This window comes from Falco naumanni, chromosome 6, assembly GCF_017639655.2.
Source record: "Falco naumanni isolate bFalNau1 chromosome 6, bFalNau1.pat, whole genome shotgun sequence".
Lineage (NCBI taxonomy): Eukaryota > Metazoa > Chordata > Aves > Falconiformes > Falconidae > Falco > Falco naumanni.
In genome coordinates this window covers 75,156,895-75,177,655 of record NC_054059.1, presented here as the reverse complement: position 1 = coordinate 75,177,655, position 20,761 = coordinate 75,156,895, and the positions used below count along the sequence as shown (strand labels likewise).

The 20,761-nt window shown below is 45.2% G+C and overlaps 3 protein-coding genes and 1 non-coding gene across 9 annotated transcripts in view; all 4 read right to left on the bottom strand.

Moving 5' to 3' along the window:
* Positions 1 to 801: 801 nt before the first annotated feature.
* Positions 802 to 12,248, bottom strand: TOMM20 (translocase of outer mitochondrial membrane 20). The gene is made up of 5 exons (XM_040597481.1): positions 12,022 to 12,248; positions 7,098 to 7,144; positions 2,749 to 2,830; positions 2,326 to 2,468; positions 802 to 1,211 (listed from the first exon to the last, which is right to left on the bottom strand). The coding sequence occupies exons 1-5, from the start codon at positions 12,143 to 12,145 to the stop codon at positions 1,167 to 1,169; spliced, it is 441 nt and encodes a 146-aa protein (XP_040453415.1). The 5' UTR covers positions 12,146 to 12,248; the 3' UTR covers positions 802 to 1,166.
* LOC121090818 lies at positions 11,379 to 11,513 on the bottom strand. The gene has a single exon (XR_005828740.1). It is a non-coding gene; the product is annotated as a small nucleolar RNA SNORA14 (small nucleolar RNA).
* A 491-nt stretch (positions 12,249 to 12,739) lies between the features above and the next one.
* RBM34 (RNA binding motif protein 34) lies at positions 12,740 to 19,845 on the bottom strand. Its single transcript, XM_040599369.1, has 11 exons — positions 19,579 to 19,845; positions 19,123 to 19,203; positions 18,704 to 18,762; positions 17,756 to 17,972; positions 17,074 to 17,133; positions 16,457 to 16,500; positions 15,898 to 15,981; positions 15,622 to 15,685; positions 15,468 to 15,510; positions 13,793 to 13,911; positions 12,740 to 13,060 (listed from the first exon to the last, which is right to left on the bottom strand). The coding sequence occupies exons 1-11, from the start codon at positions 19,843 to 19,845 to the stop codon at positions 12,740 to 12,742; spliced, it is 1,359 nt and encodes a 452-aa protein (XP_040455303.1).
* Positions 19,078 to 20,761, bottom strand: part of ARID4B (AT-rich interaction domain 4B) — a 101,024-nt gene continuing 99,340 nt past the window's right edge. For all 6 annotated transcript variants that reach the window (XM_040597201.1, XM_040597200.1, XM_040597203.1 and 3 more), the window contains one exon: positions 19,078 to 19,203. The gene's annotated coding sequence lies outside the window, so the exon portion shown is untranslated. The remainder of the gene's footprint in view (positions 19,204 to 20,761) is intronic.

Below are 20,761 nucleotides of genomic sequence, written 5' to 3'. Positions count from 1 at the left end.
AGTGGTGACAGCACAAAACCAGAGAACAGCAGAAGCCGATCTGTTTGACATTTAGAACAGCCTACCCATGGAAAACTTGCTTTCGGATGTATGCTTCTGCTACTCACTTGAGTCTGTCTATTATCTGCCTTTCAGTCTATTATCTATCCTTTTCACTAGCAAAGGAAAACTTAGTGAAATTCAACTTTACAGTACCATACCATATCGAACTTTTACAACATTTTGCTGATTCCATTAGCTTTAGCTAGTTTATAGCCTGGGGATATCATTGTCTTACCTTATAAGTGCAATTACGTTTTTAAAGCTAAATGCCAAAGATGGTTAACAACCACTTTCTACGGTCTTGAAGACTAGAGACTGAAATGTTGACTGCCTGTCTTGCAAAAAGCTTTCAAGCTTTCCCAAAAGCAACCTTTCTGGTCTTACAATCTGCCCCAGGTTCTATTCCAAAGAGCTTTATTTCAGACACCTGCATTAAGAGAGCTTTCATGTTTGCCAGATACAGTTTTGACTTGTCAATTTAGATGTTATTGTTCCTGACAAAAATGGATTTGTCATTCTTTCTGCAGCCAGTCATCTATTACCATTCTGATTTGCATCTCTTTGTAAGGTGATCAGTTACTGTGTAAATGATCACATCTATTGTCTTAGGAAATGACACAATGTTTTAAAAGTAATTAAAAGCATTGGAAGACCAGCCATAACATTAAAAATAAATTTTAATGTTAAGTCATTTTTAGATCATTTGCTCTGACAACCAAATGTTCTGAAATTTAAAGTAGTACTATAGGGACACACAAGTGCAGATAAATCTTTATTGCCATAACTTTGTTTTTTCAAAAATGAGCATTGGGTTTTTAATAGGTCGTAGTTTTATGTCTTTATATGTACAACATTACAACTGCATATTTTAATAATAATGAAGTTAGTGATACTTTGATAACTCAACACAGTGTATTTATAAAATGAATTCTTATCAAAATACACTTTTCACTGGGATAATAAATAAAATCCTGCGAAACCCACCTACACAAAGTTAATTTTAACTCTGGTAGAACCCGATGTGGTACACAGTCCATTAACTACTATGTTTGCCCCTTTATCCCCCTACTGATGCTCATCTTCTGGGGTAAGAAAACATTATTTTCCCCTGTTGTGGTGTGACCTCATTCAACATCATCTTCAGCCAAGCACTGTGCACTTACAATTCTCTGTAAGAAGGAGAAAAACTCATTCACAATTACATAAAATTGACAGTAGGCAACTGATTATCAAGCAATGTAATTTTACACTGAACATTAAGCAGTGTAATTACCAAACAAACTGATAAATGTTAAAAATGGTAATTTATTTGACATAAGTTTTTTTGAAGTCAGTTCCACAGAAATTATGTACTGTGCAATGCCTAACAAAGCCAAACTCAGATAAATAACATCCTGTTAGCCTCAAGTGATGACCTCTGTGAGGTTTTTGGCACTGTTCTCTACGGAAACATTTTTGCTCTGTTGTTTCCCCAAACCTTTACATCTTGTGTACCTGATGCTTTTCAGTGGTCTTACTAACTATATGGACCTTAAACCAAAACGTAAACAGGCCTGAGCAGTAAAGAGAGCTGTCTGATGCACAGCATTGAGTCTCCGCTTTAGGTGAGGTAATACCATTATAGAGTACTCTTGCATTTCCAAGAAAATAAACCATACCATTTATTCTACAATAGACTTACCTGCTAGCATATTAACAACGTTACCTGCACAGTACTCAGGCTAAAACGGCAGGGCGTTTCATACACAGAGCTACAAACACTTTTATCACCAGGGAAACCCCCAAGTTTCCAAAACTGTCACGTGTTCTGGTGCTAGTTATATTTTGTGTTTATAGCTGGCCCAGGAGCAACCAGCTAGCAAAAGCAACAGATTAATTCTAATGGACTTTCATAGCACTTACAGACGCTTACGGATATATAATTAAAAGAAACAACCTCAAGACCCAGCGTAAGAAATCACCGCTTTTCTGATCCCCCAACTTGTATTTGGGAAACTGGATCCGGTATCAGAGCTGCAGTCAGACATCTCTACTTCAGAAGAGCTTAGCATAAGCTATGCATGAGAGAAGTTTCGTATTTCTGTTTTACCCTGTTTGCTATTAACGCTACATGGTATTTTTCATATACGCTTTTTAATGCCTCAGTTGAAAAAAAACTTCTTTTAATCTAACTGTACATATACAAAAAATGTATTACAAAAACTAATACTCAGACTGATGTAGTGGATAAGAGAAGTAGTTCAATTATTTTCAAATCAAAGCAACAGGGAACGTTTCACATACCTGGCTTATTGTAGGGAGCTTAGTTAGAAGCATTTGAAACACTGGTGGTGGAAGAGTCTGCTGTAGAACTTGTAGTAGCTGCTGCGGCTGTCCACACACAGCAATGGCGTTGGTCAAGTGATCAACACCTTTTTCATATTCACCTGTATGACAAATCATTATGTTTTGAAATCAATCTTCTTCCACACTGTAAAGCATTTACAAAAACCACCCACCAACAGTGAATGAAATCATCGAAAATGAAACCACTTTACTTTCCTCCTCCCTTGCAGGGTCTTCTGAATACGGAGGGTTAGAAAAAAGTAAAGATTTTCCTAGGTGAATTTGACTCCCCAAAAGATCTTAGTATACAAAAAACATCTTCTATCAAAGGTAAAGAAAACTATTTTACAGCTTACCCTTCAAAAAAAATTATGCTATTACCTTGAGCTAGTAATTCCTCGCCAAGCTGAATCTCCTCAAGGAAAAACTTCTGAACTGCTTCAGCATCTTTCAGATCAGGCAACTGTAACACACACAGTAAAAATAAGTTGGCCCTTAAACAGCAGTTAATAGAGAAGTCAGCAGAAAACATCAACTGAAATCACACACACAGCTGTACAACGGGACATTCTTTGACTATAGCCTATTAGGGAGAGATGGGATCCACCTGTCTAGAAGAGGCAGGGGAATCTTTGGCAGCAGGCTGGCCAGCTTGACAAGGTGGGCTTTAAACTGAAGGACCCAGGGGGCAGGGTCCGAGGTGGCAACGTTCACACCATCGCATCCAGCTGGGGAATAAGCCAAGCCAACGAGAGCAGCAATGTACGTTCTTTAGCTGCCTCCCATGAGAAGTAGCACAAGACCAGCCACCTCAAGTGTGCGTGTGGCTGTGGTGGATCCTCTTGCACCCCTCCTGGGAAACCTGCGTGCTCCATTACCTCTCTGAACTGCCTGTACACCGATGCACACAGCGTGGGGAACTGTTGACGCAGAAGGCTCGGACACAACTTATACGACCAACGTGATCAAGTTAGTGCCACTTTATTAAGGGATACACAGCGATTTATACTCTACAGATGCTATTAATAGACTCACAGCAATTTATACCCCCAGCTAAAAATACACATGCTACGCAGGCTTTGTTAAGTAAAAGGTGACAGGTTAAAACTACTCATTCACATGCTTCCACCTCCCCTATGATTGGTCCCGGTGTGGTGCCCACACGCCGCTCCCTTGTGCAGCCATCCTGCTTTTTCTCATGTTTCTGTCCAACTCTTATCTCTCTGTGAATACACAGTGTCTTTGTCTCCCTTGGCCCTGCATATGTCCTTCACAACACCTGCAGCTTGTTACAGCTCCGGCCTGCTCGGCCTGCTATTACAACAAAGTTACTTGGTCTGGATTGCTCATAACATGTCCGTTGTCTTCCAGCCACTCCACAGGGAATAAGCAGGAAGAACTAGAGATCTGTGTGCGATCACAGGGCCATGAACTCATCGTAGCGACAGAGACATGGTGGGATAGCTCACATGCCTGGAATGCCGGCATGGATGGCTACGTACTTTTTAGGAACGCCAGGCCAGCAAGGCAAGGTGGCGGGGCTGCCCTTTACGTGGAGAGCAACTGGAACGTACCGAGCTCTGCCCAGGGCAGATGCAGAACAAGTCAAGAGCTTATGGGTAAGGATTAAGGGGCAGGCCAACATGGGGGACACGGGACATGGGTGCAGGTGTTTGCTACAGGCCACCTGATCGGGACAAGGAAGTCAGTGAGGCTTCCTACAGACAAGTGGCGGCAGCCTCACGATAACAGCCCTGGTTCTCATCGGGGACTTCAACCACCCTGATACCTGCTGGAAAGACAGCACAGCTGGGTACACACAGCCCAGGAGGCTCCTACAGAGCACCAATGATAACTTTTCAACGCAGGTGGTAGAGAAGCCAACGAGGCAAGGTGTGCTGCTGGACCTTGTACAAACAAAGGAGGGCTGGTTGGGGATGTGAAGGTTGGGGGCAGCCTTGGCTGCAGTGACTGTGAGGTGAAGGAGCTCAGGAACCTGCGTGGAGGAAGCAGGGCAATAAGTAGGATTGCAACCCCGGACTTCAGGAGAACTAACTCTGGCCTCTTCAAGGACCTACTTGGAAGAATCCTATGGGTTAGGACTCTAGAAGGTGGGGGGGGGCATTCCAAGAGAGCTGGCATCTCTTCCTCCAAGCTCAAGATTAGTGCATCCCCATGAGTAGGAAATCAAGCAAAGGGGGCAGGAGACCTGCACAGATGGGAGCAAGGAGCTTCTGGCAAAACTCAAACAGAAGCAGGTAGCATACAGAATGTGGAAAAAGGGACAGGCCACTTGGGGGGAACATAGGAACGTTGTCAGAACATGCAGGGATGCGACAAGGAAAGCTAAGGCCTGTGTGGAATTAGATCTAGTGAGGGATGTCAAGGGCAGCAAGAAGGGCTTCTTCAAGTGCATCGGTAGGAAAAGGATGACTAGGGAAAATGCAGGCCCTTGCTGAGTAAGGTGGGTGCCCTGGTGATGAAGGATACAGAGAAGGCAGTTACTGAACATCATCTTTGCTTCAGTCTTTACTGCCAACACCAGCCCTTGGGTTTCCCAGACTCTGGAGACAGAGAGTCTGGAGAAAGGATGACTTCCCCTTGGTCAAGGAGGATTGGGTTAAAAGATCATGAACCCATGGGCCCCGATGGGATGCACCTCCAAGTGCTGAGCGAGCTGGCAGATGTTACTGTGAAGCCACTCTCCGTCACCTTTGAAAGGTCATGGAGAACAAGAGAGGTGCCACAGTAGCAAACTACAAGCTGGTCAGCCTCACCTCCATCCCTGGAAAGGTGATGGTACAGCTCATCCTGGAGATCATCTCTAAGCATGTGGAGGAAAAGAAGGTTACAGGGAGTAGTCAGCAAGGATTCACCAAAGGGAAATCATGCCTGACCTGCCTAAAAGCCTTCTGTGATGGAATGACTGGCTGGGTACACGAGGGGGGAGCAGTGGGTGGTGCCTACCTTGACCTCAGCAAGGCTTTTGACACCGTCTCCCATAACATCCTCGTAGGTAAGCTCAGGCAGCGTGGGCTGGATGAGGGGACAGCGAGGTGGACTGAGACCAGGCTGAAGGGCAGAGCCCGGAGGGTTGTGAGCAGCGGCGCAGGGTCCAGCTGGAGGCCTGTGGCCCACAGTGTTCCCCAGGGGTCAGTGCTGGGTCCGGTCCTGTTCAACTTGCCCATCAGTGACCGGGACGCGGGGACAGAGCGTGCCCGCAGCACGTGGGCAGGTGACACGAAGCCGGGGGGAGCGGCCGATACACCCGCAGGCTGCGCTGCCCTTCAGCGAGGCCTGGGCAGGCTGGAGAGCTGGCGGAGAGGAACCTCGTGGGGTTCAGCACAGGCAAGAGCAGGGTCCTGCCCCTGGGGAGGAGCAGCCCCACGCACCGGTACGGGCTGGGGCTGACCTGCTGGGGGGCAGCTCTGCGGAGGGGACCTGGGGGTTCTGGTGGGCAGCAAGTCGCCCGTGAGCCAGCAGTGAGCCCTGGTGGCCGAGGGGCCAGCGGGACCCCGGGGTGCGTGAGGGGGAGCGTGGCCAGCAGGTGCAGGGAGGTGATCCTGCCCCTCGGCTCTGCCCTGGGGAGGCCGCACCTGGGGCGCCGTGTCCAGGGCTGGGCTCCCCAGGTCAAGGGAGACTGGGAACTGCTGGGCAGGGTCCGGCGGAGGGCTACGGAGGTGATGAGGGGGCTGGAGCATCTGCCTCATGAGGAGAGGCTGAGGGAGCTGGGCCTGTTCAGCCTGGAGAGGAGAAGGCTGAGGGGGATCTTACCAAGGTCTACAAAGATCTCAGGGCCGGGTGTCAAGAGGATGGGCCCAGGCTCCTTGCAGTGGAGCCCAACAACAGGACAAAGGGCAATGGGCACAAGCCAAAACACGGGCAGTTCCATCTGAATGTGAGGAAGAAGTTCTTTTCCTTGAGGGTGACAGAGCGCTGGAACAGGCTGCCCAGGGAGGCTGTGGAGTCGTCTTCTTTGGAGACATTCAAAACCTGCCTGAATGTAATCTTGTGCTACCTGCTCTAGGAGAACGTAGCAGGGGGTTGGACTAGAGGATCTCCAGAGGCCCCTCAACCATTCTGTGATTCTGTGACACTGTTAACACTGAAACTGGTAAAAAAAACCCCAAACACAAAAAAAACCAAGTAAAAGTGTCACCACTGAGCTAAACGTACACAGAATGTTTCTGAAAATCAGACTCAGGTCTTGTATCATAACATCGCAAATCTGTAGAGAGACAGAGCCTGAAATACCTCTACTCAGTTTATTAAGTGCACAATTTTGTAGCAAATATAAATTCTAAGGTGCATTATGTTTATCACAACTGTATTTCTTACAATTGGTTAAGATAAACCTATCTTATCTTCCAAGATCCACTGGTGATAAAGAAAGAGAAATCACAGGCTTACAGCAAAAAAACATCAAGTTCAGTTTTAGGTGTACCACTTCAATGATTTTTAAGTCTGGAAAGTCCTTGCATATACTACAAAGAGAAAAACACCATCAAAACACACAGTAAATGTGCTTTCTAGTACAAGGCCTCTATCTGACACACCAAAAGGAACAACCATTTCATATGGTTATTTGTGAGTATTAAAAAAATTAAAGACTGCGTATTTGCAGAAATGTTTGTAATGCTGGAATCAAAACAGATCTTTAAACAAATCTTACAAATAATACAGATGAAACATCTTTTAAAATAGCAGTGCATTATTGAACACAGTATTACCTTGGAAAGCCCTGCTCTCTCTTTGGCAAGCTTCTGTTTCCTCCTTCCTGTAAAAATAAAAATGTCTTACATTTTTAATTTGCATTTAAAAAGCCTACAGATTACAGTTCAAAACCAGGAACAAATCAAAGTTATCTTTCAAATAAAAAACCTGGTAATATATTCCAAATATTGAAGTCTGAACACAAGACTGCAACCCACTCTCTGCAACAGAATATAGTTTAGAGGTCTAACGAGGGCTGGCAGTGGCACAGCAATTCAAAATGGCAATTGTGCTGCTGGCTACCGTAAACACCACCTGTGCAGGACCTGCAGCAGCGCACTAGAGGCATGGAGAAGGAAAGAGAATTAGAGTAACGCAGGACTTGTCTATGTGATTTCTAACAATGATAAACCACCAAACTGCCTACAAGCCAACACTGCCTCATTATGAACTATGTGGTGCACCACCAACAGGAACCTTAGCAGGCTACAGTAAGTACGTAAGTGTATTTTCCCAGCTGCCTGGTTAGCAAAGACTTGGGAACTAGTTAAATAGGTGGCAGTATCTCACCACCCCACAGCAAAGCATAAGTTTCTGAAATCTGAGGAAAGCAAGCATCTACAGATGGAACATTTACAGGTTTAACTGCCCAACCTAGAGGCATAAAGTTGGTCTGCAACATAAAGTTATATCACTCCAGCAAAACTAGTGTAATTATAATGAGCTATTAGCTTGCTTTTAATGCAATTAGGCAGGTATAAAGTTATTTTATAGCAGCAGCTCTTCATACAAGAAAGAATAATTACGGTTATACTGCTCACTTCCTTAGAATAATCATTTTTGTAAGTCACCAGTTCATCAACTGAAATAGTTACACCAATATAACTTTTAAACACAGCCTATGGTTAAGCAACTGCACTCTCACTATTTGTCCTCCGTGTCTGCCCAGTGAACATCCATGTTGACAAAGAACGGTCACACAGCCCTGGTTTTTCTTTTGAGACAACACTGCAAGCTGGAAATACTTCCAAATAAGACTAGCAGTTTTAATGGCAATGAGTTAAAAATGTGCAATTGTCCAGATGATGTAGACATTCAGGAATACTATTTCCTACTAGTGATCATGTAACATGTGAAATTTATGGACAATATAAAGGAAGTTCACATTCTCACTACACAGATCACTCTTTTACTTTCTAAAATACCTTCATTACCCTTAGCACCCGACTTTCTACAAGTTACTGACCCGTGTATGTTATTTTACAACACCATATACAGGAAAATGCATCTTATAGACCTGTAGGATACTATACTTCTATCATTACGGTTGTATGCAGTATCAAAGAAGAATTCACCTCTTGAAAGTTGGTGCCTTCAATTAGCTCACTCCAAGTTCTCTGAAGCATTCATTTGCACAAAACTTTAAACTGCACTACTACACAAACCAGTTTTGCTACTAAATAAAATCCTAAACATTAAATAAAGAAAAGGGGGTGGGAGGGAGCAGGAAGAAAGAGTAGCATCTGGAATGTTCCCCTATCAAAGCAAGCCACATTGCAACTGTAGTGAAACATTCAGTGAAATGGTCAATGAAGAGTACAAAGAGTAACAGCTTAATATCTGTACATCAGTTTCAGGAGAATATGGTGTTTTCTTGGTGTGACAATGACATCTTCTAAAATACTACAACAGGTTATCACTCACTGGGTTAAGCATTCAGAGGTAAAGGGAAAAAAAAAGACATGCTGGTAACTGTAACTATTTAATAAAAGCTTTTGCCCACTGATAAAACACATATAAAATCATATACTTTAATCTGAAAATAGTAAAGGAATGTGAAGAACCACCAAGATTTGAAAACTGAACACTGATCTACAGAATCTTTCAACTGATTACTGTGCAATTTTTCTTCCTCTCCTTAATATATTTTTACAGGTCGCTTTAAAAGTCCACTAGCTAAAATAATTACAAAAAACAAGTAGCTCTAAAGGATATTTACAATTCTTCCCATAGGGGTTGGTAACAGTAGTTGTAAAGTATCTCTGCAACAGCCAAAAGTGTTACAGTTGTAACAGAGGACAAAAAAATAGCAAAAAGTGATGGCTTGCCGAGTGGAGATACCTAAAGTTTTTAGGGGAGATACCTAAAAAAAAAAACCCAAAATTTTCTGGTTTCCCCCAGGGACCTCCAAGAAAATGAAACCCTTCCCTCTTTTCTAAAGACATTATCACATTTTAAGAAGGGGCAGGGGCAGTAGAAGGAATCTTAGCTGACACAGAAATGCACACGCATCCATTCAAAACAGAAAGCTTACTGCAGCTCCCAAACTGCACGTGACTTGCAGGTCCTTCAGGGACAGCTCCTGTACACGGGCAGTTAAGTTTCAAATGTGAACCAACAGACAACCTGTTGTGCTGCTAGGGGTTGCAAAAGTCCCTGAGTTACCCCAGCAGCTTCACAACCAGCCCCACAAACAGAACGACCAAAAAGCCGTTTGCATCTTCAGGTCCCACCCCGAAGCCTGCCTGCTGCTCTGCTCTCCCGCAGCTGCCCGGGCAGAGGGTGCTCTGGGGCAAAGTTCAGCACGGTCAGAAATGCTGGCTGTCTCCGGATGAAGAGCTCAACATCCATACTTGCATAGGGAACAGTTCCATCCTATACATTCCTTCAAAAACACGAACAGTGAACACATCTAAAATCTTATCATCCTTAAATATAGCTGTGGAAGCTAAGTAGCTCCAGATGTTTATAGCTTTGTTATCTTTTGGTCCCAAGATTAAACATGGACTTGCCCCTAAACTAGCAACACCAAAGCCTAAAAAAACCACAAAACCTGCTAAATAAATAAGATTAAGACATCTGGAAAACCAAAGTCCAGCAGTTTTTCAAGCCTCCCAGGAAATCACCATTTTTTCCCCCCAGAAACCTGAATCTGGTCACCTCCTTTTTATGATGGGTAAACTTTGGTCCTAACACAGCCCAAAGAGATGTACAATGTAACCGGGGTGGCAAAAACATACTGGTTCTAATCAGCATGTCAGCTTGACCAAATAAGCCAGGCAATCCACTGACATGTCAGATCTCGTGTCCTTCCCCAGTTTTGGTGACACTGCATCTTAGAAGTTGAAAAACAATCTTATCCTAAGAACATTGGTGGAAAAGATCTGCTCTGAAGGCATTTTCTACAAGTTTTTCATCAAATACCTCTACTATTGCCCGAGAAACGGTATACCTTCATCTAAAAAACTGCACTGGCTTCCACATCAGACCTTTTTTGGTCAAGTATTTTAGATCCCAAGCCTTACTAGCCATCAGTAAAAACGTAATAATCAGATCACTGGCACCTCTACAGAAGCATCCACAATAAAGAAGTACAGTAATAAAAAATAAAAATAAAACCAAATTCCTTAATATTATGTAAAGCCTTACAACTAAAAACGTATCATGTCCAAGGATCCTTAAGTCACACAGTGATGTCCTCCAAATGACAACAGCCATTCCCTAACAAACCACAATGGTTTTTTTCTACTCTAAATAAAATGTTAATTCTTAATCAGAGCAAGTCTAAGGTTTATTCAGACCATTACTGGAGAGCTCAGGTAATGAAAACAATGGGATGCAAAAGTAATTTTCAGTGCTTCTGCAAAAATCTAATGTAATCCGGTATTTCCTCTACCACATCTTTAATGTCATACAAAGAATGTGGTTGATTATACTGCCAAAAATCGAGTTTGCTTGTGCAAGACAAGCACACACCAGTTTACTGTGCTAAAAATTCCCCATGAATGACTTCCAGGGCAGGGCAAAAAGTACCTGGAAAATGCACAACAAGCGTGTCTAAGATCTTACATACATGAGCAAGGGCCTGAAGATGAAGTATTTGAAAGGTAAAATTTGCTGTGGATGAGCCCACAGAAAGCGGAAGTACTACACTGTTAAGCATCAGTACTGGTCGCTCAGGAAATTCCATCCATTAGGACAGAATCAAACTGTTTTAAGTTATGTTTAAACATCATCAGGTGAATGCTTATTAACCCATCTAGTTATTGATTCTTCCATCCATGAAACTGCCAACCATGTTACGATTACTCGCTGGGAAAGTTTACCTTAATGGTAATTCCTTATCTTCAGATTAGTTATCAAAGGAATATTATACATACTGCCGTGACAGAAACAACCCGGAAACAAATATCTGCCTATTTCTCATGAATCCTTCGAGTACCTTGGACGACTTCGACTACCTCGAGTACTCGTGGCTACAGTCACATGTAAACCCTTTGCTCATTGTTAAAACAAATAAATGTTGAAGATGTGAAATAACGAAGAGCCACGGGAGAAGAGCTCTACATTTTGGATGAATCAACAGTTTTCTCTGGCATTCATTCTTATCCTGGAAGCCAATAACAGAGCTGCCAGGAGGGTTAAGAATGCAGCAGGTGAAACAGGCGAGGGCTGCTGCCATAGCACAGCCACAACCTCCCTGCAAGAGATCGCGCGCTGCTACCTGCTCGCCTTCCAGAAGCAAAAAAAAAAGAATCAGCGTCACCACGTCAAGGCAGCGGCGACAGCGGTGCGGCCGGGCAGGACAACGGGATTTACAGAAAAAGAGGCCAAGTACTGCCACGCCAAGGTGCTGGCGCGGAAGCCAGAGGTCACCCAGCACCCAGGCCGGCCGCGGAGCGCGGGCTGCGGCCAGCCCCGGCCCCCGCGCTGGGTGAGGGGGTGGCGAGCGGCAAGGAGCGGCCGGAGCTCCCGGCCCCGCCGCAGCCTCCCGCGCCTTCCCCCTCTGCCGGTACCCGCGGCCAGGGCCGTGCCCCCGCAGGGAGGGGAGCGGGAAGGCCGCGATGCGGCGGCGGCGGGGAGCGGGGGGTGGGGGAGGGGCGCTGCGGGCCCACCACGTGCCGCCCTGCCGGCTCCTGCGGCGGCGGCGCGGACACTCACGCTCCCGCAGCCGGTTCTTAAAATTCGGGTCGCTCCTTCTCTTGCGGTCGAAGTAGATGCAGTAGCCGATGAAAAGGGCCCCGCAGAGGCCCGCCGCGATGGCGCTGGTCTTGCCCACCATCATCGTGCCCGGGGCCCAGGTCCCGCCGCGCCGCCGCCGCCCCCTCCCGCCGCGCGGCCGGCGCCGAGCTCCGCAGGCACCTTGGGGCGAGCGGGCGGGCAGAAAGGACCCCGCCTCGCTTCCGCTGACGTCATCAGCCAGCGCCGGCTCGGGGTGGCTCCGCCAGTGCCTGCGGCGGCACCAGCCCTCCCCGGCGAGGTCCGGTCTCGTCGGGGGGGCATGGGAGGGTCCCCCCTGCCCCCCCGCCGGGACCGGACCTTGCCAAGTGCCCGGACTCAGAGGGCCCCGCCGGGCAGCCCGGCCGTAACGCCACTCCGCCAGCATCAGCTTTTCACCACCCAAGTGTTGTAAAACTGAAGCTTAACAGTTAAATAAAAAACAAAACAAACCAGAAAAAAACAGCCTAACCCCAGAAAAAAATATTTTCATGTCCTCACAGGCTTAAGTCTGCAGCAGCCACTTTTTCAGGAGTCGGACACAGCAATGGAACAGTGCAGTGGCCATGCGGCCGCAATGGACATGTGCCCAACACAGGGAATATGAACACCCACAGCTGTACTAGCAAACAAAATTTATGACAAAACACTCTTCTGTACATCAACCTTTATAAGAATAATTAACATTTCTATACATTGGATTTTTATCAGAGGACCCTTTCTTCTTCCCAGCTTTGTTTCTAGGAACAGTTTTTGGCCTTTTTGGTTTTCCGCGTTTTTTCAAGGGGGTGGCTTTTTCACCAACAAAGGAATCGGTAGAGCGCCGCTTGGTTTTTAATGTGGTATCAGCTCTGTCCCTAGGAGCACGAGACGAGCTTTTCGGTGGTGCTTTCCACTTCTCTCCGCAGCGCTTCACTCGTATCCTTCTTCCCATCAGAACAGTCTCGTTGAGTTTCAGAGCAAGGTGTACAGCATCCGTGTTCTACGCGAACAGACAGTTTGAAAGTAGCATTACTTCCCGTTGATGGCTTTCAAATAAAATGTTGCCCTTAATTCTTCATAAGCAAGATTTTACAAGAGAACACTCAAACTGCTCTTATCAAATGACACACCATCTCTGCCCAGGAACACCACACCCATGTAACCCACTCTTTAAGGCAGATACTTGAAAATGGGCTACAAAACAGCTTACATGAGATGGAAAAGACAGAGGCAGAGAGATTGCAGGAGAAACTGGGGGGGGGGGGGGGGCGTGGCGGGGAAAGGGTATTGGACTGCAGGACATAAACTAAGGAAGATGAGGCTGGGAGACTGCCATGACAAAGCAAGCTGTACTGGATCCAAAATGGGGAGCCAGTAAGCAAATCACCTGCAAGGGACATTTTTGACATGTAAGAAACAGGAGAACATTGGTTAGACTAAGCAAACTCACCTGTCCCTCCGTTAAGTCTTTCCCTTCAAGTTAATTTCTTTTACCCCAAAGTTTTACAGCTTTTCTTTGTACGCAACCTGAAACACTCTGCTTTGCTTTGTACCTGCTCTTACAGAATTGGCCTTCCAAGCTGCTTTTAACACACACAGCAATGCTACCGCTTAATATCATATACAAATAAAAAAAAATTACTAAAGAAAAAATTTAAAAGGCTCTAAAGGCAAATCCTAATGCAGGTTTTGAAGACTTGCTGGTGCCCCAAATCCCACCATTCACACGTACCTCAAAGAGAACATAGCCGAAGCCTTTACCCAAGCCGGTATTTCTGTCTCTCACAATTCGCACTGCTACTACACCTCCACAGACAGAAAAGTGTTCTCGCACAGCATCGTCACTGATGTCTGCAGGCAAGCACAATGAAACATGCCTCCTCAGTCAGACACACAGCTTTAGAAGCCTGGCCCAAACCCAACTATTGTACCTGAACTGTAAATACAAACAAACATATATATAAAGGGTACACAAATATCAGTGGTTCAGAAAAATTCCAGCAAGTTAACAACACAGACTTTATAAAGGACTATTTACTTGGACAGTTACCGATTCTCAGCTTTGAAGAGTACAACATAAATCACACAAAACAAGGAAGGCAAAGACCAAAATATATTTTTCAAATAATTTCTTTATGGTTTGAATGCAGTGGAAGTTAAGATTTGTGCTATATTTTCATAGCTCCTTCTTATGCCAGAATCTCTAAGAATTAGTGCTGATGATAATGAGCTTGAGCTGGCAGCTCCTGAAGTCTACTGCTCATTGACCAAGCCGTGGATTTTAGCTGAATGGGGGAGAAGGGATTTACAGTTTCCAGCCACAGATGAGGTACAATTATTCTGATAATGGCTGGATGTGAGAGGCTTTCTCACGCTAGTGCCTACGCTAACTGACAAGTGTGCTGTACCAAGTACAGGTTATTCTCTTTTCTGTATAGCTACACTTCATACTACAGTAAATCCCTTTACACAGATATAACCGCATCTCTAAGGGGCGGGGCTGAATTTAAAAGTACAGTTTTAATTACAGCAATGGGACTTAGATGTCCTGAGAAAAGTTCAAGCTGCTGAAGTAATTTTCAGAGTGCTGCAAACATCCAAACTCTTCTTTCTGCAGGATGCACTGAAGAACATACAGTACTGACACAAGCTCTACACCACAGGCACTAGTAACATCACCACAATCAGATTTGTCATCTGTCCAGACCTTCAGACAGGTCAAGGTTTAGGCTGAAGTCTAAAGCCTGTTTGTTTCGGCATTACTGGCAGCATGTCAGGCCACAAGCACCAGACACACCTTCATCCTGTGTATTTACGCATCCGCACCACCCCCAAGTATGATGCTCGTCCCAAGCACCCTGAGTCCATTAACACCCTCATCTGGACCACGCCTGATGGCAATCCCTCAATCTGCTCTCCGGTCTACTCAAAAGAAGCTGAATATTCATCAAGCAGCGACCTCAACTACACAGTAACCGCCTCCATGCGGCTAACAACAATTGCCAACAGCTGCCTTGACACAGTTGCTCACAGATGGCATCAAAATGAGAAGCCATCACTGTCTATCACTTGGAAATAGCTCACAAACAGGTACCAGTACATGTTTAACATTCAGAAAGCTATAACATACGCAGTTGTTATATTTATTTAAAACCTGTCAAGCAACAACAAGAACTAAAAGTGCTTGCAGTTCTAGCTACAATAAAGAAAAAAATTAAGTTTCTGGCAAGTTCTGCAGCTTACAACCCCTTCAGGAGTTTCAGTTAAAAAAATAAAAATGGTATTTAAAAAAATCAATTCCAGCAAAAGATTTTTAGCTACCCTAAACATCAATAAATAAAACCTGCAATGTCAACATATTCCATAGATGTTAAGTAATGATGTCTAACAGCCCATTTTAGACTTACCATATGAGAGATTTCCCAAGAATACAGATCGTTTATTGTCATGCTAAAGAAAACAAGAGATACAAGACAGGAAGTTACCTGATGCAGAAAAAAACCCGAAAAAACAAACACCACACTATAAAGAAGGCATTTTCTAGTCACATGTGTTACTTACTGAACTGCTTTTTGATGCAATGTCAACTCTGATGTGAAATCCACTAGCAATTTCTGTTCCATTTCTTTTGTAAGCCAAAAGAAAAACAGTTTTAAAAATAAAATGAGTACACATTACTTAATTCACAATGTCAGTGCACAGCATTATCCCAAACACAAATTTACTTGGAAGTTTGAAAAAACATTTTATTCTGATTCAAGCAAAAGAGAATAGAGTTTAAATTTATCTGCAAATCTACCTTTTCAACAGGGAATGAGGAACAAAACTGAGACTTACGCCTTTAGAGCCTTAACAGCATCGCATTCTTCCTTAAATACAACATAAGCATTAATGAACTTGGCATTAGGGTGCACCTTATGTCTGGAACATGAAAAAGACACATATTGTTTAAATAATTCTGATGGTGTGCAGTGCACAAGCACTTCTTGATAAACACATTTACACCTCCCCTTGTTTTGTGCACAGTAACAACTTGGTTTCTCTTAAAGATCAAGCACTCCCTTATGTCCAAGGGAGTCCCACTGTACATCTTATATGGCCTATATATGCACCCTGATCAAGCTTCCTCAGCTCATAAACATATCCCAAGGAATTAAAGACTATTAACTTCTTCCTCCTTCCTAAAATGTAAGAAATGCAACTTAATGAATTACCAGTACACCAAGTACGTGATTCTTTTTCATTTGTTAAGATAACTTATGTACACAAAGGTAACTACAAGTGTCAAAGAAACACAAAATAAAAAAAATTACTATAGCCAAACATGGAACAACCAACACTTAAAAATTATTTTTGCCTTGAAAAATAAAGCACAAAATTCACAAGAGGAACCTACTTTATTGCTGCTAACTTTTTGGATGAAGTATCTTCTGCTGGAATCTTTAAGATAAAAAAATCTTTAGTTAAGTGGGCCTAGCATCAATTTATCTCAAATATTTGTTCTTTAAGACAAAGAGAAATTCAAACCGGTACCATTCCCACCCAAAGCAATGCAGCCAGTACAGTGAGCAAATGATGGAAGTGGCTAGTCCTAGAGATGATCTAGAAAGAACTCAAGATAGCTGGCTTTGACTTCATCTGTTACATTTCTTGAGTTCCAAGACTGTTGCCTTCAACTATTTTACAGCAAGCACTGACTTACAATCAATGCGTCTTTGCTACTATGATTTAAAGATGGGTAAGTAATACCTTAGCTAAACAAGCAATAATAAAAGCATTCTTCTTCCAGAGAGAATACAGCTCTGCTACTGCCAATTGCCACTAGAGGAAGAGTAAAATGTGATGAAAGATGCATCTGTGGTGCCTCCGTGGTAAAATCTCCAAGGCTTCCTCTAATGGCAAACCATGCACACCCAAACCAGATTCTGAACTAACAAAGATAAAAGACTTTAGGAATACTACCCTTTGAGATCAAAAAATATTTTTTTTTAACATTAAGAGAAAAGAACGTACCAAAGACCGGAATCGAATGGATTGTATTTGTCCGTACTCTTTAAAAAGAGATTTCACTGCCTAAACAGAAAATATCATATTCAGTACATCTTTGCATCCTGGTAGTAAGAATTATTGTTGCGTATTTATCATTAAGATTGGTTTTACATTATTTTCATTTTAATTACACAAGGTCCGTTAAAGCGCTACTAAAATATGCAAGTAATTTATAAGTGTTTCTGTGTTTCTTGTGCCAGCTTCTTATTCTACAGATGGCCAAAACTGAATTTGTACCCCCTACTATGGAAGAAGTTTATATTTCTTCCACAGTGTATATATAAAAGAAATATAAATTTAATATATTTTATACAACAATCTGAAGTATTACTTGCATTAAAAATTAGAAGCAGACTAACTTTGTAATTTAGTTCTCATCTATTAAGTCACTGTTCATTGAAAAAAACCTAACCATTTCTACTACAGAAAGAACAACTGCATCCACTGCTGTAAAAAGCCTAACTAACTGCAGTGAACAAAAGAGACTGCCTCTAATGGTTTCCGATAATGAGTGTTGTTCTCTACTTTCCCAAACCACCAATTTTAGTCAAAAATACGTGTGACTTCTCAGCTGGAAACATTCCCTCAAACTAAGGACTGCTGTAATTCTTCTCGTTCCTTTAGCTGACAGAATCCACTCACGTACCTGAAGAGTACAGTTGACAGGCAAGTTTCCAACAAACACTGTTCTTCTGTTTACCATCTCATCAGCCACCTTTTTTTTCTTTTGCTGTTTTACAGTTGTGCCTGTGTCTGAATCAACTGTTTTGGTGATGGTATGAGAGGCCTTTTTTTTTGGCTTCTTTTTGTTCTGAAACAGTTTTTGCTCTTCCTCGTCATCTGCCCGCTCCAAAGCGCTCTCTCTTATCAGAAAAAAGACAAGAAATGATAATTGTTGGGGGGAGAAAAAAAAAGTTTTGAAGGTTAAAGAATTTAAGCCTCCAAGATAAATGTTTCAACTTGCATTTTAGATCATGTTCAATGCAATATTTCAAATATTAATTTGCTTATTATGTAGTAAACAAACATATCTGACTGTTTGGTAATATGGAAAACTATTTGCTGTCCCCAAGGCACTGCATTCACTATTCAGTAGGAATAATAAAGAAGGAATTCAGAATTAAATAATTTGATTTCTAAAATTGAAGGGGGGGGGAATTCATCTTTGCAGGATGGAACTAAGGAGAGATGTAATTGTTCCCAGTATCCAGGACACTCAGATCAATCCATCCTTTGGGATCCACCTGTGCACTAACAAATCTCTATCTATCCAAACTTGTCATCATAATAGCATGAAAAGTAAGCAGATCTGAAGAAACCTCTAGAAAGGTACCAACACCAAAACAGCAAACAAGTTTCATAGGCATGGAAGATGCAACAATGCACAGTGCCAGACCAGAGGGCAAGGGGTTAGCCTCAGGCTACAACCAAGCAAACTTCATTAGCCAAATTTCACTGTACAGAAACTAGCCTCCTGCCTGCACTGACTGCATCATGGTTAAACTCAGAGTACGTAAGAGAACGGACAGTATAGTAGAGTAGTTCTGTGTCACTGCAGAGGACAAGCGTGGTTCAGGATAACCAACTCTGGTACCTTGGACCTGCTCCAACTGCCTCTGCTCCTTTGACTGCAGGTCTCCTGGATAAAGGCGACTACAGTCAGAAAGCATCACCCCATGCACAGAACTTTTTGTCTCCACCTACAACCTCTAGACCTGTTAGCTCTCAAACAGGGAATCTGCACTTCACATACCGAAAGAAGCAGCAATTATTTACTTCCTTTTGGGGCAGACTACAGAAAATTTTCACAATCTTGTTAAAAATAGTCTTCTTAAACACAAGGTTCAAGAAGACTAGAAGTTTACTGTTTCACTGAACTCATATGAAATCTCATGATTACTCTAGATATATTTTTTTAAAATCTTGCTATAAAAAAATATTATTTACTCACCTGTTTGCCAGGTTTTCCTCTGCTTTTGAAAGTTCCTTCTTTCTGGCTTTCTTTGCTTTTACAGGAGGTTCTTGTGTGACTGATGAGTTCTGGTATTCTGACACTTCCTCAGCTTCTTCTGTCCGCTTTCTTTTCTTATTTCCCTTTAAAAAAAATTAACTTGAAAAACAAAATTCCAGAAACGCCCTACAGTTATTTTACATGTCACAATTTATTTGAAACGCCACTAATCGAAGCCAAAACCTGCACGAAGCGGTGCACGCCAGCTCGCCCACCCAGCCCCGGGGGGACAGCCCATCGCGACCTGCACTCGAGCCATTTACCACCCGTCCCCCCGGAGCAGGCACTCCCGACCGAGCGCCCCGGGAAGCCGCCCCCGGCCGTCATTCGGCCCCTCTCAGGCGCCAGCGCCGCCACCCACACCCCCGCCCCGGCAGCCCCCGGCCCTCCGGGGGCCAGAGCACCCGCCGCCCGCCCGCCCGCCCCCCGCGGCGGCCCGGCAGGAGCGCGGCACTCACCCCCCTCACGGCCACCAGCACCGGCGGCGCGGCGGCGGCGCTGAAGAGGCGGGCGAGCGGCGCGGCGGCAGCCCCGTCCGCCCGGAGGCTGCCGGCCACCTGCCCCACCACGTACTCCTCCGCCTGGCCCCCTCCCGGCAGCGCCGCCTCACCGGCTGCGGCCGCCCCGCCGCGGCCCCGCGAACGGGGAGGGCTAACGGTGGGGCCCCCCGCTGCCGGTGTGTCCGAGGCCCCCCGCGGCTCCGCGCCCTGCCGCCGGGCCCTCATGGCTGCTCCGAGCTGAGGCGAAAGGGCTGCGGCGCGTCACTTCCGGCTCCGTGAGGGACGGGACGGGTGCCGTGAGGGGACGCCGCGAGGGAAGGGGACGCCGTGAGGGGAGGCGGCGCCTCCTCCAGCCCGCTGCCGCCGCGGCGGAAAGCATGCGGTGGGCGTCCGGGGCAGCCCGTGCGCCCGCCCACGCGGAAGCAACCGCCAGCTGGAGCCGCTGCACGGGTGTGGTGGTTGGGGTTTCGGCGGGAAATGGTGCGAGACGCTGCTGTGCTCAGCTCCGTCCGAGGCGGTCTCCCTCACAGCAACTTGTGTCTCCACAAATTATTCTGCCATTAGTTCCTTCTGGCTTCTCAAGCTGTTTCTACTCAGAATCACCTCAGTGCCTCAGAGTGCCACAGGCAGCTACAAAATTCACATCGCTGTTCCCTACAGAAAGAGGAACCTTTGCCCCGCTGTGCTGTGGAAGCACCTCTGCTGTGGAAGCACCTCTCAGGGCACCCTTTCGGTTCTGTCTGAATACACCCAACTATTCAGCCCACACCCAGGGCTAAGTTAAAAAACCAACCAACAAACCAACCTGACCCACCCCCCCAGCGCACCAGTTCAGCTCTGTGCAGCACATTCTCCTGGTCCTTGAACGCAAATCCAATGGGAAGCATCAACAAGGCCTTCGTGGCTCTTCCCAGCGCCATGCAAGGGCCCTGCTGAGCAAACGCCACCGCCGAGCCCAGCCCAAGCGGCACCCAGAGCCAGCCAGCGGGCCCCAGCCCAGGGCAGCACCGCCGTGACCACCACGCAGCCCTGCGGCTGCCCCAGGCCCGGCTGGCTGCCGGCAGCAGTAGCCCGGCACCTCCGGCCTCAGGCAGCCTGGCGCTCAGGTAGTGCTGCTGCTGGAAGACTGAAGTCTGTGGAA